Source organism: Dipteris shenzhenensis, chromosome 14 (genome assembly GCF_047967505.1).
Source record: "Dipteris shenzhenensis isolate YYH24624 ecotype China chromosome 14, Dip_SZ_1.0, whole genome shotgun sequence".
Lineage (NCBI taxonomy): Eukaryota > Viridiplantae > Streptophyta > Polypodiopsida > Gleicheniales > Dipteridaceae > Dipteris > Dipteris shenzhenensis.
The window spans coordinates 22692046-22705250 of record NC_141609.1 but is presented as its reverse complement, the minus strand read 5'-3'; the positions used below and the strand labels follow the sequence as shown (position 1 = coordinate 22705250).

General features: G+C 41.1%; 1 protein-coding gene across 1 annotated transcript; it reads left to right on the top strand.

Moving 5' to 3' along the window:
• Positions 1–10122: 10122 nt before the first annotated feature.
• LOC147894343 (cysteine protease XCP2-like) lies at positions 10123–12273 on the top strand. Its single transcript, XM_087385287.1, has 4 exons — positions 10123–10603; positions 11355–11608; positions 11774–11917; positions 12049–12273. Exons 1-4 carry the CDS (start codon positions 10123–10125, stop codon positions 12271–12273), a joined length of 1104 nt encoding a protein of 367 aa, XP_087241413.1.
• Positions 12274–13205: the final 932 nt, after the last annotated feature.

The following is a 13205-nucleotide window of genomic DNA, read 5'->3' as shown; positions in this document are numbered from 1 at the left end:
CTAGCATTAGATTCTTTCTCTAGCATAAACTACTAGTTTCTCAAAACTTCTTCATCTTCTCCATTTTCCTCCTTCTTCCCCAAATCTTTGAGAGCTCTGTTCTCTGCCTACAAGCGACCATTGCTCAAACCCTTTGAGCTACAGACTCCTCACATATGGGAAAACTTCCAACTGCAAGTATTTAGGGAAATTTCGATTGTATGCGCAATGCCAACACTCAGACTCCTCGACAAACTTTCGTGCAATGTTGCCTCTGTGCTTATCCTTTTGCAAATTCCTCTGATCCCGAACTACATGACACTGAAGGCAAGCTGTTGTTGAAACCTGAGCTCATTTGGTCAAGAGATGGAGGCACAACAGACAAAAAACTAGTCGGTTCTCTCAAGCATCTATAGGGCAACCTGGAGCAACATTTTGCCCTTCTTGTTGGTAGCCCTTCTCTGGTATAAGGCCTTTCTTACTACATAAAAATCCCTTTGAATAGAGCTATGAGCTATGAGAATTGCACTCTCCAAGTTCAGGCTTCTGTTTTGGACAGTTTTGACAATGTTGTGAGATTGATGCTACATTAGATGCTACTTTAGCATTTCTGATGTTTAAAAGTGTTGAATAGCATCAATACAACTGTGGCTACAGCTTTCCTTTGAGTTGGTATACCTGGATTTGCTTGGAATACTTTCATTTAGCCACCTCTATGAAGCATGCAAGTTGAAGCATCATTTCCATTATGTTTTGTAGTATGGAATTTGGTTGCAAGCCTTTGCTAGTCCAAATGCTTGTACTTTGAAGCTCTTCAACTCTTTTTAGCCTTGTAAGAGAGTAGACACTGCCCATTTTTGGGTTAGACCCTCTCATGGCTACCTTCTTGAATATGGATAAGTTCAATGGTAAAGGCTTTCACACATGGCAGATGAAGGTTAAGTTTGCATTGATGAGGGAAAACCTCTGGGGGCTTGTCAAACCTGCTTCAACTACTTCTTCAACAGCCTCTAATGCTGGAGAATCCTCAGCTCCGACACATCTAGCATGAGATCTTGCTAGAGAGGAGAAAGTCTATGGCATCATTGCTCTTAGCTTAGGAGATGGCTATATTCATCACATTTCTCATTTGGAGTCTCCTTCTGAAGCTTGGCAGAAGCTTGACATTATTTTTGGTGCTAGCTCTCACATCTCAAAATTGTCTGTTAAGATTGCTTTCTTTGAATTGAAGATGGCTAGTGGCACTCCTTTGGCTACCCATGTCAATCATATGTGGAGTCTCATGACTCAACTTGCTTCTATCAACTCTAGTCCAATCACTATAGATGATGCAATGGCAGTGTTGCTCAAAAGTATGCCTGAAGATTATGATCATGTTGTTACCACTTTGAAAAATCTTCCTAATCCCACTCTTGAAGGTCCTATTATTGCTCTTCAAGAAGAAGAAAGGCACATGGAACTCCGGAAAGGCAATGACACAACCTATGCCATAAAAATTCAGAAGGGCAAGTTTTCACCTTGCAAACATTGTGGGAAGACTAATCACCTCTCAAAAGATTGCTTCAAGATCAATCCATGCAAACATTGTGGCAAAAACAATCACCATGAAAAGTATTGTAAAGCCAAAAAGGAAGCAACTACAAAGTCAGAGACTGCTAATCTACTTTCATTTGATGTGCCTCCACAAGATGATGCCTCCTATGAAGACTATGCTTTTTAGGCACTTTGTCTTTTTTGTTTATCATCACTTGGTCAAATTTTGAGGTTCTCTACCTAGAGAAGTACTCCAAAAAGAATATGTTATGTAAATCACCTCTGGTCACCATATGATGTAGACCATGTGATATGTGTTTTGTCTATCCCATTTCTATGAACCTCACACCCTTGGGAACCCTTTCTAGCATGAGATCCTAGCCATAGATTTATCCTTGACCACCATGAGATGGCATGAGAAACTATGAGACTAGATGTATCCTTGACACTGCAAGAGGCAACCCCTTGAGGGGGGGTATGTTGGGATAAGTATGATCAAGGGCTTGCTCTATGGTGCATGTGTGCATCTAGGGGAGTCACATGTGTGTTTGTGTGTGTTGTAAAGGCACATCAAATGCTATGATGTGTCTAGTGTGTGACCTAAGTGATGATGTAAGACAAAGGCAATCCCACTGATATAGGGATTGATTCCCACTGATGTAGGGGCTAATTGCCACTTATGTGGGGAAGGTATTATCTTCTCCCCCTTTGTATAAGAGAGATACCTCTCTCTCACAATCATAATAGAGAACTACCATCTTTCTTTCATTGTGTTCTCACACCTCTTGCAAGATGCATCTATTCTATACTACGGGATTCTACACTCCTTAAGTTGCTGAAAAGACTCTTGTTGCTCCACACCCCATTGGAAAGATACTCCTTAATTTCTTGTCAACAAGTTCATGGGATGCACTATCTCTGTGAAATCATCTTAAAAGCGTTGATAATACTTGCTCTTTCCTAGAATTCTGTGAACACCAGTGACACTCTTAGGACTTGGCAATGCCATGATTGCTTGAACCTTGTTAGGATCCATTTGCAAGCCTTCTTCAGACATAATATGCCCCAACAAGACAACTTTTATTTGAGTCAAATGACACTTGCTAGGATTTAGACACCCTTTTGCTTCATCAATCATAGCTAAGGCCATCTTTAACTTCTCCATGTCATCTATGCACCGAGAATAAATGCCAAAATCATCCAAAAACACCCTTATGAACTTTCCCAAGTAAGGCTCGAGCACTTGACTCATAAACCTTTGAAATGTAGCTAGTGCATTGGTCAACCCAAAAGGCATCACTCTGTAAGCAAAAACTCCCCAAGGTGTGACAAATGATGTTTTCTTTTGATCTTCCTATTGAATACGAATTTGAAAGTACCCAGAATACCCATCACATACATAATACATCTCATGCCCTACTACTTGGTCTAGTATTTCATCTTGGAATGGGAAAAGAAAAGAATCGAATCCCTCTTAGTGCATGCATTCAAAGGACGAAAGTCCACACAAACCCGCCACTTATTTCCTTTCTTTGGTGTCTGTGCCAACATGGACTTAGGTAGAATAGAATGTGTGTGTAGAGTAGCGGCAAAGCTTCACTTCTACTTGCATAAGGCTAGAAATAATCCCTCTTAGAAATCCAATTTGCATGTTCTACATGCAAGTTCTACATACAACTCCTACATGCAAGTTCTACATACGACTTGTACATGCGAGTTCTACATGCAAGTTCTACATACGATTTTTACATGCAACTTCTATATGCGAGTTCTACATGGAGAAAGAGAATGTGTTACAACTTCTATATGAGTTCTACATGTAGAAAGAGAATGTGTTACAACTTCTATATGCGAGTTCTACATGTAGAAAGTGAATGTGTTACAACTTCTCTATGTGAGTTCTACATGTAGAAAGAGAATGTGTTACAACTACATACGACTTCTACATGTAGAGAGAGAATGTGTTACAATTCCTACATGCAGAGAGAGAAGCTCTCTAACTTGTATAAATACCCCATAATGGAATGAAGCCCACACTCTTTGGGGCATTGTGTCAAGTTCTACTTTGGTATTCCAAGCAATTGTCTCACGTGTCCATGCTTCCTTGCCCTAACCTTGCAACTCCTCCTCCCCTCTCCTCCAACCTTGCAACCCATCCTCTCCCTCTCCTCCTCCCTCCTCCTCCTCCCTTCTCCTCCTCCCTCTTCCTCCTCCTCCTCCCTCCTCCTCCTCCTCCTCTCTCCTCCTCCCATCTCTGCCTCCTCCTCTCTCCTCCTCCTCCTCCTCCTCCCTCCTCTCTCTTCTTCCCCCATGCTCTTATACCTTCTTCCTCTCACACTCCTATGCTCCCCCTAAACCCTTTATTTCTCAACCCTTAAACTCCATGATCTACGAGGGAGACGAGTTCTCCACCATGTACTCTACCTTGAACCTTGGATCCTCCTTCTAACCTTGGACTCCTTCTAAACCTTGGAACCTCCTTCCAACCCTGGAACCTCTCCTAAACTTTGGAACCCCTCTCTAAACCTTGGAACCTCCTTCTAAACCTTGGAACTCCTTCTAACCCTAGAACCTCCTTCTAATCCTGGAACCTCCTTCTAACCCTTAAACTCCTCCTAAACCCTACAACCCCTAATGAAGGCAAAATCCTTCATTACCTCAATCATGATGATACACGTTCCTTTTACACATGCATGCACTTTGTTTGCTTACCACACTTAAGCCTACGTCTCTCACTAGAGCATGACTCGAGGTCCTAAGCTACACATATACTACAACTGACAACCCCGATATATCTATAGGTGACAAAAAGCCTCAAGACCCTGCATACTAAGAGAACCCTGCTCTTCCTATGGAAGCCTTAGGAAAGAGCCAACATTTGGTGCCGCTGTCAGGAAATGAACTCAGGTCACCTACATGATAGGCATGGGAGACCATGAATCCTTGAAAGAAAGGCTCTGTCAGTTGGAGAAGCATACAGAGAAAAGACTAGTCGCCTACCATGCCATGACAACAGAGAAACACAGAAGAAAGGCATGGTTTGACAGAAACCTTAAAGCTAAAGACATCAAGGAAGGTGACCTAGTCTTGTTGTACAATGCCAAAGTACACAAGGGGAAACTGAAGTATCTAGGTTAAGGACCATACCAAGTATGAAAGATGAATCCCATCAGAGCTGTGCTGCTAGAAACATTGGATGGAGTCCAATTCAACACAACAATAAATGGGAGCCGACTGAAGCGGTACTACATCAACATGCAAGCCATCCCCGACAAAAATGAAGATTTGGGAAACCAAGTCTTCCTTAGTTAGGATTAGATTATATCACGAGAACTCACTTGCATATGTACGTCTTCGCACATATAGGTAGCATCAATCAATTTTACCTAGGGCTCAGAAGTGATGACTGAGTTCTAGCTGCCCTATGAAAATCCCAACAAAAAAAAGCATATAGTTAGTCCCTACCTAGCTACTAGGTCACGTGCACTCACACGCTTTCGCTTAAACACATAGATGATTGCATGAATAATTGTACCACACACTTTCATTCCACACTCTCAAAGCATGTATAAAAATAAGATCTCTCTCTCTCTCACACACATAGAAAGGTCATACTGGCATGCCAATCAATCTAATGATCAATGGTACACTACATGCACATGGATGCAGGTTCAGAAAAGATGCCGCCACTAAAGAGGATGCGCAAAAATAGCCCACTGCCTCAACCACGAGACCCCCTCTAGAGTTCGCAGCCATCTACCTCCTTTCAACCATGGCGATCACATGCATTCGTGGTCCAAAGTGATAGCTCCGAAGAAGATTCAATGCATGACTAAGCAGAACAATTGCCACCCCAGTCACCACTGGCCTACACAACCATTGACAGGGCCTAGTCACTGGAACTTGTCTGGCCACCCACATCGACTTATGCTCTTTCCCAGGAAGCAATATCTTACTTAGAGCAACAGGGTCTAGGCAGTTTGCATGAGAGCCTCAAATCCTTGGAGGACAGTCCTACCTTGACCACATACATCAAGGACTTTCTCCAATCTTACTACTCCAGCAATGCAAAGGTTCGCAGGTACGGTACAATCACTGTACAACCGAGCCCACTCAACATTATCCTCAATAGTACAGTCATTCAAGAGGCTTTCTCACTGCCAACACAAGGTGGCAAATACCCTAAACGGCTTGCTAATGCAAGGTTTCTCGAAGTACAATCTCTCCTCACCAAGGGCACACTGATCCATAGAGACGGCATATTGCTTTGCACAATCCTTGACCATTGCCTCAAGGAAGTAGCACAATTCCTATCCACAATCCTTGGGGTTAAGTGCAGCAAGAATCGCTCCCTTCCACTCCGCACATTTGTTTTACTGAGTAGGAAGCTAAAACAAGATTGGGTCCAGCACTTCGTCATTTTCTTTACAAAGAAACTCGATGGTTCTTTAGGCCAAAAATGTAAAATTCCACACTTATTGGATATAATCATCAAAAAATAACTACAAGAAAGAGAAATGACTCTGCCCAGTCACCAAAACCAATAATATTGTAAATAAAGATTTGATTTTTCATACATTGATACATGTTGTTCCTCGTTTATAGGGCCCTAGGACTGATCAGGTCAAAGAAGATGAGGAAGAAGGGAGCGAAGAAGGGAGCAAAGAAGGAAGTGAGGACGCGGAGAACTTAGATTAATCATAGAAGTAGTGCTAGCTACTCTTTTTTGTACTTGAAGCCATTGGCTTGGCTTCGTGCCTCTCTTGTATATATACTCCTATTATTTTTTATAGTTGAAGCCACAGGACGTGGCTTACGTGGCTTGGCTTTGTGATATATGTACATATAAGCACTTTTTGGGCTATAAATTAATATACACTCCTTTTATTTTTTTGGCTTTCAATTTCCTTGTGCAACATTCTATCAATGAATGCCTTGTGAACTAAACATTTTGGAGTTGTAATGTTTTATTCGGAATTGTAATCGTCGGCTATAGACGTGCTTAGAATCATGCTAATTAAAATGCGGTTGGCTATAAGAACTGAATTGCACAATGTGGAAATGGGATTCTTGTAACCACATAGCATACACAACATATACAGCATTCTGTTCAACCACACAAAATTCTGCTTTTATAAAAAAAAAAGATTCTGTAGAGCGTCTATAAGCGCGTCTATGTATGCGTCTTTCTATTTTTTTTAAATTTCTACAAAGCATCTAAAAGCGCATCTATAGGCGCATCTGTCTATTATATAGACATGCCTATAAATGCAGGTCTGTAGATGCACAAATAGACGTGCCTGTAAGTTTTATTTTTAGTTAAGAAAATGCATCTGTGTGTGTGTATGTGGGTGCTTTGTGTTGTTGTGCAAGAGAGTCTCCCTATGAGGGTACTAAATGTAGACTGTCTTGTTATATAGTTTTATATTCATTAAAGTGTTCACCATAATTATATCATAAGTCGTGAATTCCATGAAAAGAGGAATTGTGAAGCAAACAATTTTTTTGCCTATCCAAAGTCATAGATATTGATCTATAAAAAATAAATGTCCATCACAAAGTGCACTTATCAATATTTTGGTTGATAAATTGTCAAGTGTTTTAAACTTATCTATTTCTTTGTAAAGAGTTCTTTTTAAAAATCAATGCATTTAATTATTTCCTAGATCTAAATGTATGGAACATTTCCATATCTAGTGTATTTGGTATTTCAATATAATGATAACCCCATCCCTCACCTCTGCCCCCCAAAACAACCACACCACAACCAACCCCCCCCCTTCCCCCACCCACCATCACCACCACCTGCCCCTTTCTTTAAGAATGATTCTAGGGTCAAGCCATTTATTAGGTTGGAAATCATAACTATGTTCTTTCTTCACAAATGGTGCTTGTATGCTCAAACTTTCTATTATTGGGAATCATCATTCTTTACTGAGAAACATTTTTTGAATGCGCATAGTCATTTCCTTTAAGGAAAATTTATTTGTTCTAAAGAAGACTTTTATAGATTTTAGGCTTAAAGGGCCACTTAGAAAGAGGGATTATGGATATGAAAGTTTTGTGGAGAAAAGAGAAAAGGTTTATACATGGAATTCTTGAGACTCAAGTAGTTTACAATACTTCACACAAGTTAGCATCAAAATGTAAAGGTGATGCGAGATATGACGTAGATCAGTATAGGTTTATAAGTAGCTTGGTATGTTTCTACTTTTGTCTGCTCACTCTATTAGTCATGCTTATGGTTCAACAACTAATAACTCGTTAAGACTCGCATGCACTATGGAACTTATGACATTAGCTAAGACTCACAATATTTGATCTTGTAGCTATGTAATGCACATTCTATGGGTTTAATATTATTTGAGGCTAGTTCTTTCTCAATAACCCTTGAAATGAATAATATGAGAATTTAAATTATGGATTCATCTTCATGGAAGAAGATAGTATACATGTAATAACTCCATAGTTTCATATTTAGTTGGAATAACAACTTTTTGAGAGTGTTGGATGAAATTTTGTAATAATTTCTTTTGTAGCAAGTATATTAGCTTTTAAGTTTGCTAGAACCATGATATTACACATAGATGTCCTAGTCCCCCTTGTACTTTGATCTCGGGTGGGTCACCCTATTGTACCACGTGCATTCAAAAGGAGTGTTATTTTAATTCAAGTTCTGAAGACAATTGAACAAGATTACAATAGGAGTCCTGACGGGTTTTTTAATTTAACTTTAGGAAAAAAATCGTTGATTTTGACAAGTAAAGATGTGTGGTTTTAATGGGGAAGAAATTTTAGTTGAGGAGTTTTTTATATACCTCTTGAATGCACGTGATACACAAGGTTTCTTTGTAGTCCAAATGGGTGGTTTTATTTGGGTGGAAATTTAAGTTGAGGGGTTTTTTTAATGCCCCTTGAATGCACAAGATACACAAGGTTTCTTAGTAGTGCACCCCCCATACCATGATTAATATTCTCTCAACAATCACAAACATTACAAAGACAAGTATATTATGAATTGTTCTCATCATGCGCTCTCAAGCACTCTTGAAACTTTAAGGAATAATAATTTTTTAGAGTGCTAAAACCAACATTGCTTGATTTGAGGACAAAGATATTCATTGTTATTGTGAATTGAGCTAACTAGAAATGACGTTGTAGATCATGCCAACAAATCCATGTTACTTCTTTTTAGTCTCGACTCACTATTTTGTGTATTATTTAAACTATAAATGATGTTTTAATTATGAAAGTCTCAAAAAGACTTGTGAAGGAAAAAGATGTCACTTGGGGGCACACAAAGATGAAAATGATTTGTACACACTCAAAGTGTAGGAAAGACTTGACCCTACATTAGAATATTATGGAATACAAAATATAATGATGGGCAAAGAAGACGAATCTAAAATTTATCATAGGGAAGACAAGCATGATAGCTTTAAAAAAATAATTCAACACGATTGTGTTATCCTCACAAAACAAAGAATCAGGAATCAAATTAGCTAAATGGTTTAGAGGTACATGACTCAATTCTTGTTTTGAATTGTCCTATCCAAGTGCTAAACATGTAACTCAATCTACTTGTATTCAAGTGCGTTATGTATGAATGGTGTTAAGGATTCTTGTCCATGCAAAATCTAACTTTTATAGTACTAACACCATTCATTGAAAATTGCATGTTTCTCCTTTACAAGAGTTCTCGAATAATTACAATGTTGTATGTGTTGGATTGATCTTAACCTTTGAAAATTACCATGTAGGATCCTTTAAGAGTTGAATTTTGTTGTCTTAATTGCTATATATTTGGCTGATGCTATCTTAAAGATAAGATATAATTAGCTTATACGCATTTATAGCATGCCATCAAGAGGTGTAATATAGAACGGTCTATTGAAGCCAAGTATAGTGCACATTTTTGTTCAAATCTCCATCTAAAGAGGGTAGAAAGAATCCCTCATGCATGTTTCTACATTGAAACTAGGAGTATTGAAAAAATGACAAGATACCTTTCCACTAAGAAAATGGTTAGGTACAATAATTGTGAGTCTCGACTCTTTCATGCAGTATGACGATTAGGGAAGGGGGACTATAATTGTTTCATGTTCATCAAAGTCTCACAGACAAGGAGATGATTATTACCGATTGGTGCTTGGCTAGAGACATGACGATCTTAAAATCTTTTTAACATATATTGAAATTTCGAGGGAGGACTTTCCCCATGACATAATCTACATGGACCCTAGACCTAAGTTTCTAGGAAGCTCCCCACAAGAACTCTTGAAAATATAAAAAAAGGTGAAATAAATAAAAATATATATAAGGTGCGATTATGAGTTCTCTATGTAATATAACATAAGCTATCTGAAATTTCAAATGGGTCAAGAAAAGGTGCTCATACATGATGATGAAGTTGATTGGGCATGCAGGCCGACAATGGAGCAGGAGCTAACTTTTTTATTTTTGACTTTGGACTATTTAAGACCTGTGGTCAAGAGATGGAGTTAGAGATTACCCGAGTTTGAATTTACGTGTCTATAAAAGGAGACATTACAGAGACTTGTAATGTACTCCATGCAGAAGGGAACCTTAGGCCTCTTATCGTCTCCAACAATGGCTATCTTGCAGTACGTCCCCGTTTTGGTTTCTCTCTCCTTTCATATCTTCGCCATCGCCACTCACCCATCGCCTCGTATCCTCTCTAGTTTCGTGCATGATCATCAGCCTCTTTCCGAACCCCTCCTCTTCGATCAGTGGGTTACCACTTTCGAGAAGAATTACCTTGACTCTGCCGAGCGACAATCCCGATATGAGACTTTCAAGAGTAACCTCAACTACATCTCCAAGCACAACAGCAAGCAGTCTTCGTATCGCTTGGGACTGAACGAGTTTGTGGATCTCACTCACGAGGAGTTTAAAGCCCGGCGCTCGGGCCGGTTGCCTCCGTCTCTAGAACCGCATCGTTGCGGAGCTGACGAGTCTTATAACAACTCAGGTGGACCTGCCCGGTGCATCAGCGAAACTCTTCCCGCTCATTTTGATTGGAGGGTGCAAGGAGCAGTGACGAGCGTGAAAAACCAAGGGGATTATTGTGGTAACAAACTAAACAACTGCACTTCCTCTGATCGGTACATATCAATCATCTGCCGTTTGTGAGTCCCCAGTGGCATGAGATGAAGGCAATGTGTCTGATGCTTTGCACGCAGGATTTTTGGTCCGGGTTGCGGGACGCTGCAGGAAATTGCGTTCTTCTTCTAACTTCTTTTACATGGTGTCATTCGGGCGTTGAGGGGTCACGGTGTTTGCTAGGGCTAAATCCGTGATGCTGTTATCGTCGGTGGGTTTTGCGTGCGTTCGCGAGCAGTGTTTTGCTTTGTTGTTTTTGTTGGCTGTGCAGGGTTCTGCGGGTGTAACGATAAGTGTTCTGTTCTCGTTGATCGCTTCTCTGTTGCGTGGGTTGCTGGGCGCCTTGTTGCGGCATGTCTGAGCGGTGCGTATCGTTGGATCGCCACTCTGATAATTGTAGCGTGGAATAGTGATCTTCAGTTTCCCGGAGGTCTTTCCTTCCGTCTATTGTTTATAGGCCTGCTGGCCAAAATTTCAGAGTGTCTTTTGGGTTTTTTCGTCGAATACGGCGTTGCGTTTTGGAGTGGAATTGTTCTTTTTTTTTGGTCGCGACGCGCTGTGGCTGTGCTGCGACTGAGTATGAGTGGATAAAAGGGGGATATTCAACGTTCTTTTAGTAGGGTATCCGCGCTCTAGTTTTCTGTTGTCATTCGAGGCGGACACTTCGTGCTCGCTGATGGAATACCGGTGGTGAAAGTTGTGTACGCTACATTCTGCAGGAAGTTGTTGGGCGTTCACAGCAGTGGGGGCAATTGAGGGTGCGCGCGCCATCAAGACTGGAGAACTCATCAGCCTTTCCGAGCAGGAGATCGTGAGCTGCGCTCAAGGACCACGCGTCCACGGTTGCAAGGGGGGTTGGCCAAATGCTGCGTTCAACTGGACCATTCAAAATGGGGGCATCAGCTCGGAAGCAGAGTATCCATACGGCAATATTAACACAGGGAGAACTGTGCATTGCAGAAAGCCATTGCAGGTCAGTAAATCGACCTTGCTGATTCCCATCAACCTATTATTTCAACGACGTAGAAGGGTGATAAGTAGATGTCAGTGAACTCTAACGTCTTTATACGATCTCTCTTGTTTGCACCCCTAAACACGACTCTGTGTGTGTGTGTGTGTGTGAATTTGTATGAAACAGCGGCTAAAGCCAAAGGCAGCAACACTGAGCAGTTTCGTGAAGGTTGCTCCCTACGATGAGGCAGCGTTGCTGTGTGCAGTCGCGCAGCAGCCCGTAGCGATCGTGGTCAATGCCAACACGACAGATTTCGAATACTACAGCGGGGTAACTTTCACAAGCTCAGCCATGCTTCATGTTCAGAGCTTTGCGTATCTTGTAGTAACGCTAGGACTAGTTACTGCCCCGTTGAAATAGTATCGTAGTTTCATGACTTGATTACTACTGTAAGAGAACAGGGTGTATACGATGATGTGAAAGGATGTCCAGGGAGCTTTAGCGATTTGGACCATACAATGCTCATCGTGGGCTGGGGATCGGAGAAGGGAAGCGATTTTTGGATCGTCAAGAATTCGTGGGGAAAGTCATGGGGAATAGAGGGATACATGTACATGGCTCGCAACACCACTGTGAAGGAAGGCCTTTGTGGAATGAATAACTGTCCATCGTACCCTGTTGCATGACGCGCGCACACACACACAGATACACTAGTGGGGACTTGTGCGTTGTTGTCGCACAACAATATGATGATTGCACACATACACATAGCAGGGACCTGTGCGTTGCAGTTGATAGAACTTCACGTGATGACATCGTGCACGTATTTATTGCAAGCACCACCCTGTATCACATGGAGGGAGGTTGAGCATTCAAAGATTGCACAAGCCTGCTGCCTAAATCATAGGCGATGATTGAGAGATCAAGCTCTATAAGAGCATGTATACATTCTACGTAATTTTTACGAAAAGAACTCTGAACTCTATCTTTCGTATTCTGGTTTATGTTGTGAATTGTTTCATTGGTATCAGAGCCATGTCGTCCTCTACGTCCAGCTCCCTCCATCGCCTAGTTCCTATCTTCGATGGAACAAGCTTTCATGCTTGGAAACGCATGATGATGTTATACCTCAAGGGTGAAGGATACTTCGCCATTGTGAGTGGAACTGAGTTGAAGCCTAACGCTGACGGAGAAGCCAAGTTGTGGCAGGCCAGAGAAGATAAAGCTTTAGCTGCAATTGGGCTAAGCTTGAAAAAGGAGATCATTCTGGAGGCTTCATGCGACACAAGCAAGATCCTCTGGGATTGGCTCATTCAGAGGTATGAGAAACACTCTGAGGTTGAAATATTGCATATATTTCATAAGCTTGATAATCTGCATTATGAAGATGGCAAGGATTTGCGTACCCACATACGCATGATGAAAGAACTCTTTAATCAGCTAGCTTGTTCAGGAGATGATTACAAAGTACCCCTTGAGCAACAGAAGCTCAAGTTGTATCAGTCGCTTCCTAGTTCGTGGCATAATTTCAGAAGTTCCTTGATGACTAACAAGAATCTCAGCTGGGAGCAAACGGCAGATGCTCTCTATGAGGAAGAGACTATGAGGATCGATTTGG

Coding starts and splice junctions, on each gene's coding strand:
- LOC147894343 (XM_087385287.1), top strand. CDS start 10,123: ATGGCTATCTTGCAGTACGTCCCCGTTTTGGTTTCTCTCTCCTTTCAT. Junction 10,604..11,354: donor AAACCAAGGGGATTATTGTG/GTAACAAACTAA, acceptor TACATTCTGCAG/GAAGTTGTTGGGCGTTCACA. Junction 11,609..11,773: donor ATTGCAGAAAGCCATTGCAG/GTCAGTAAATCG, acceptor TGTATGAAACAG/CGGCTAAAGCCAAAGGCAGC.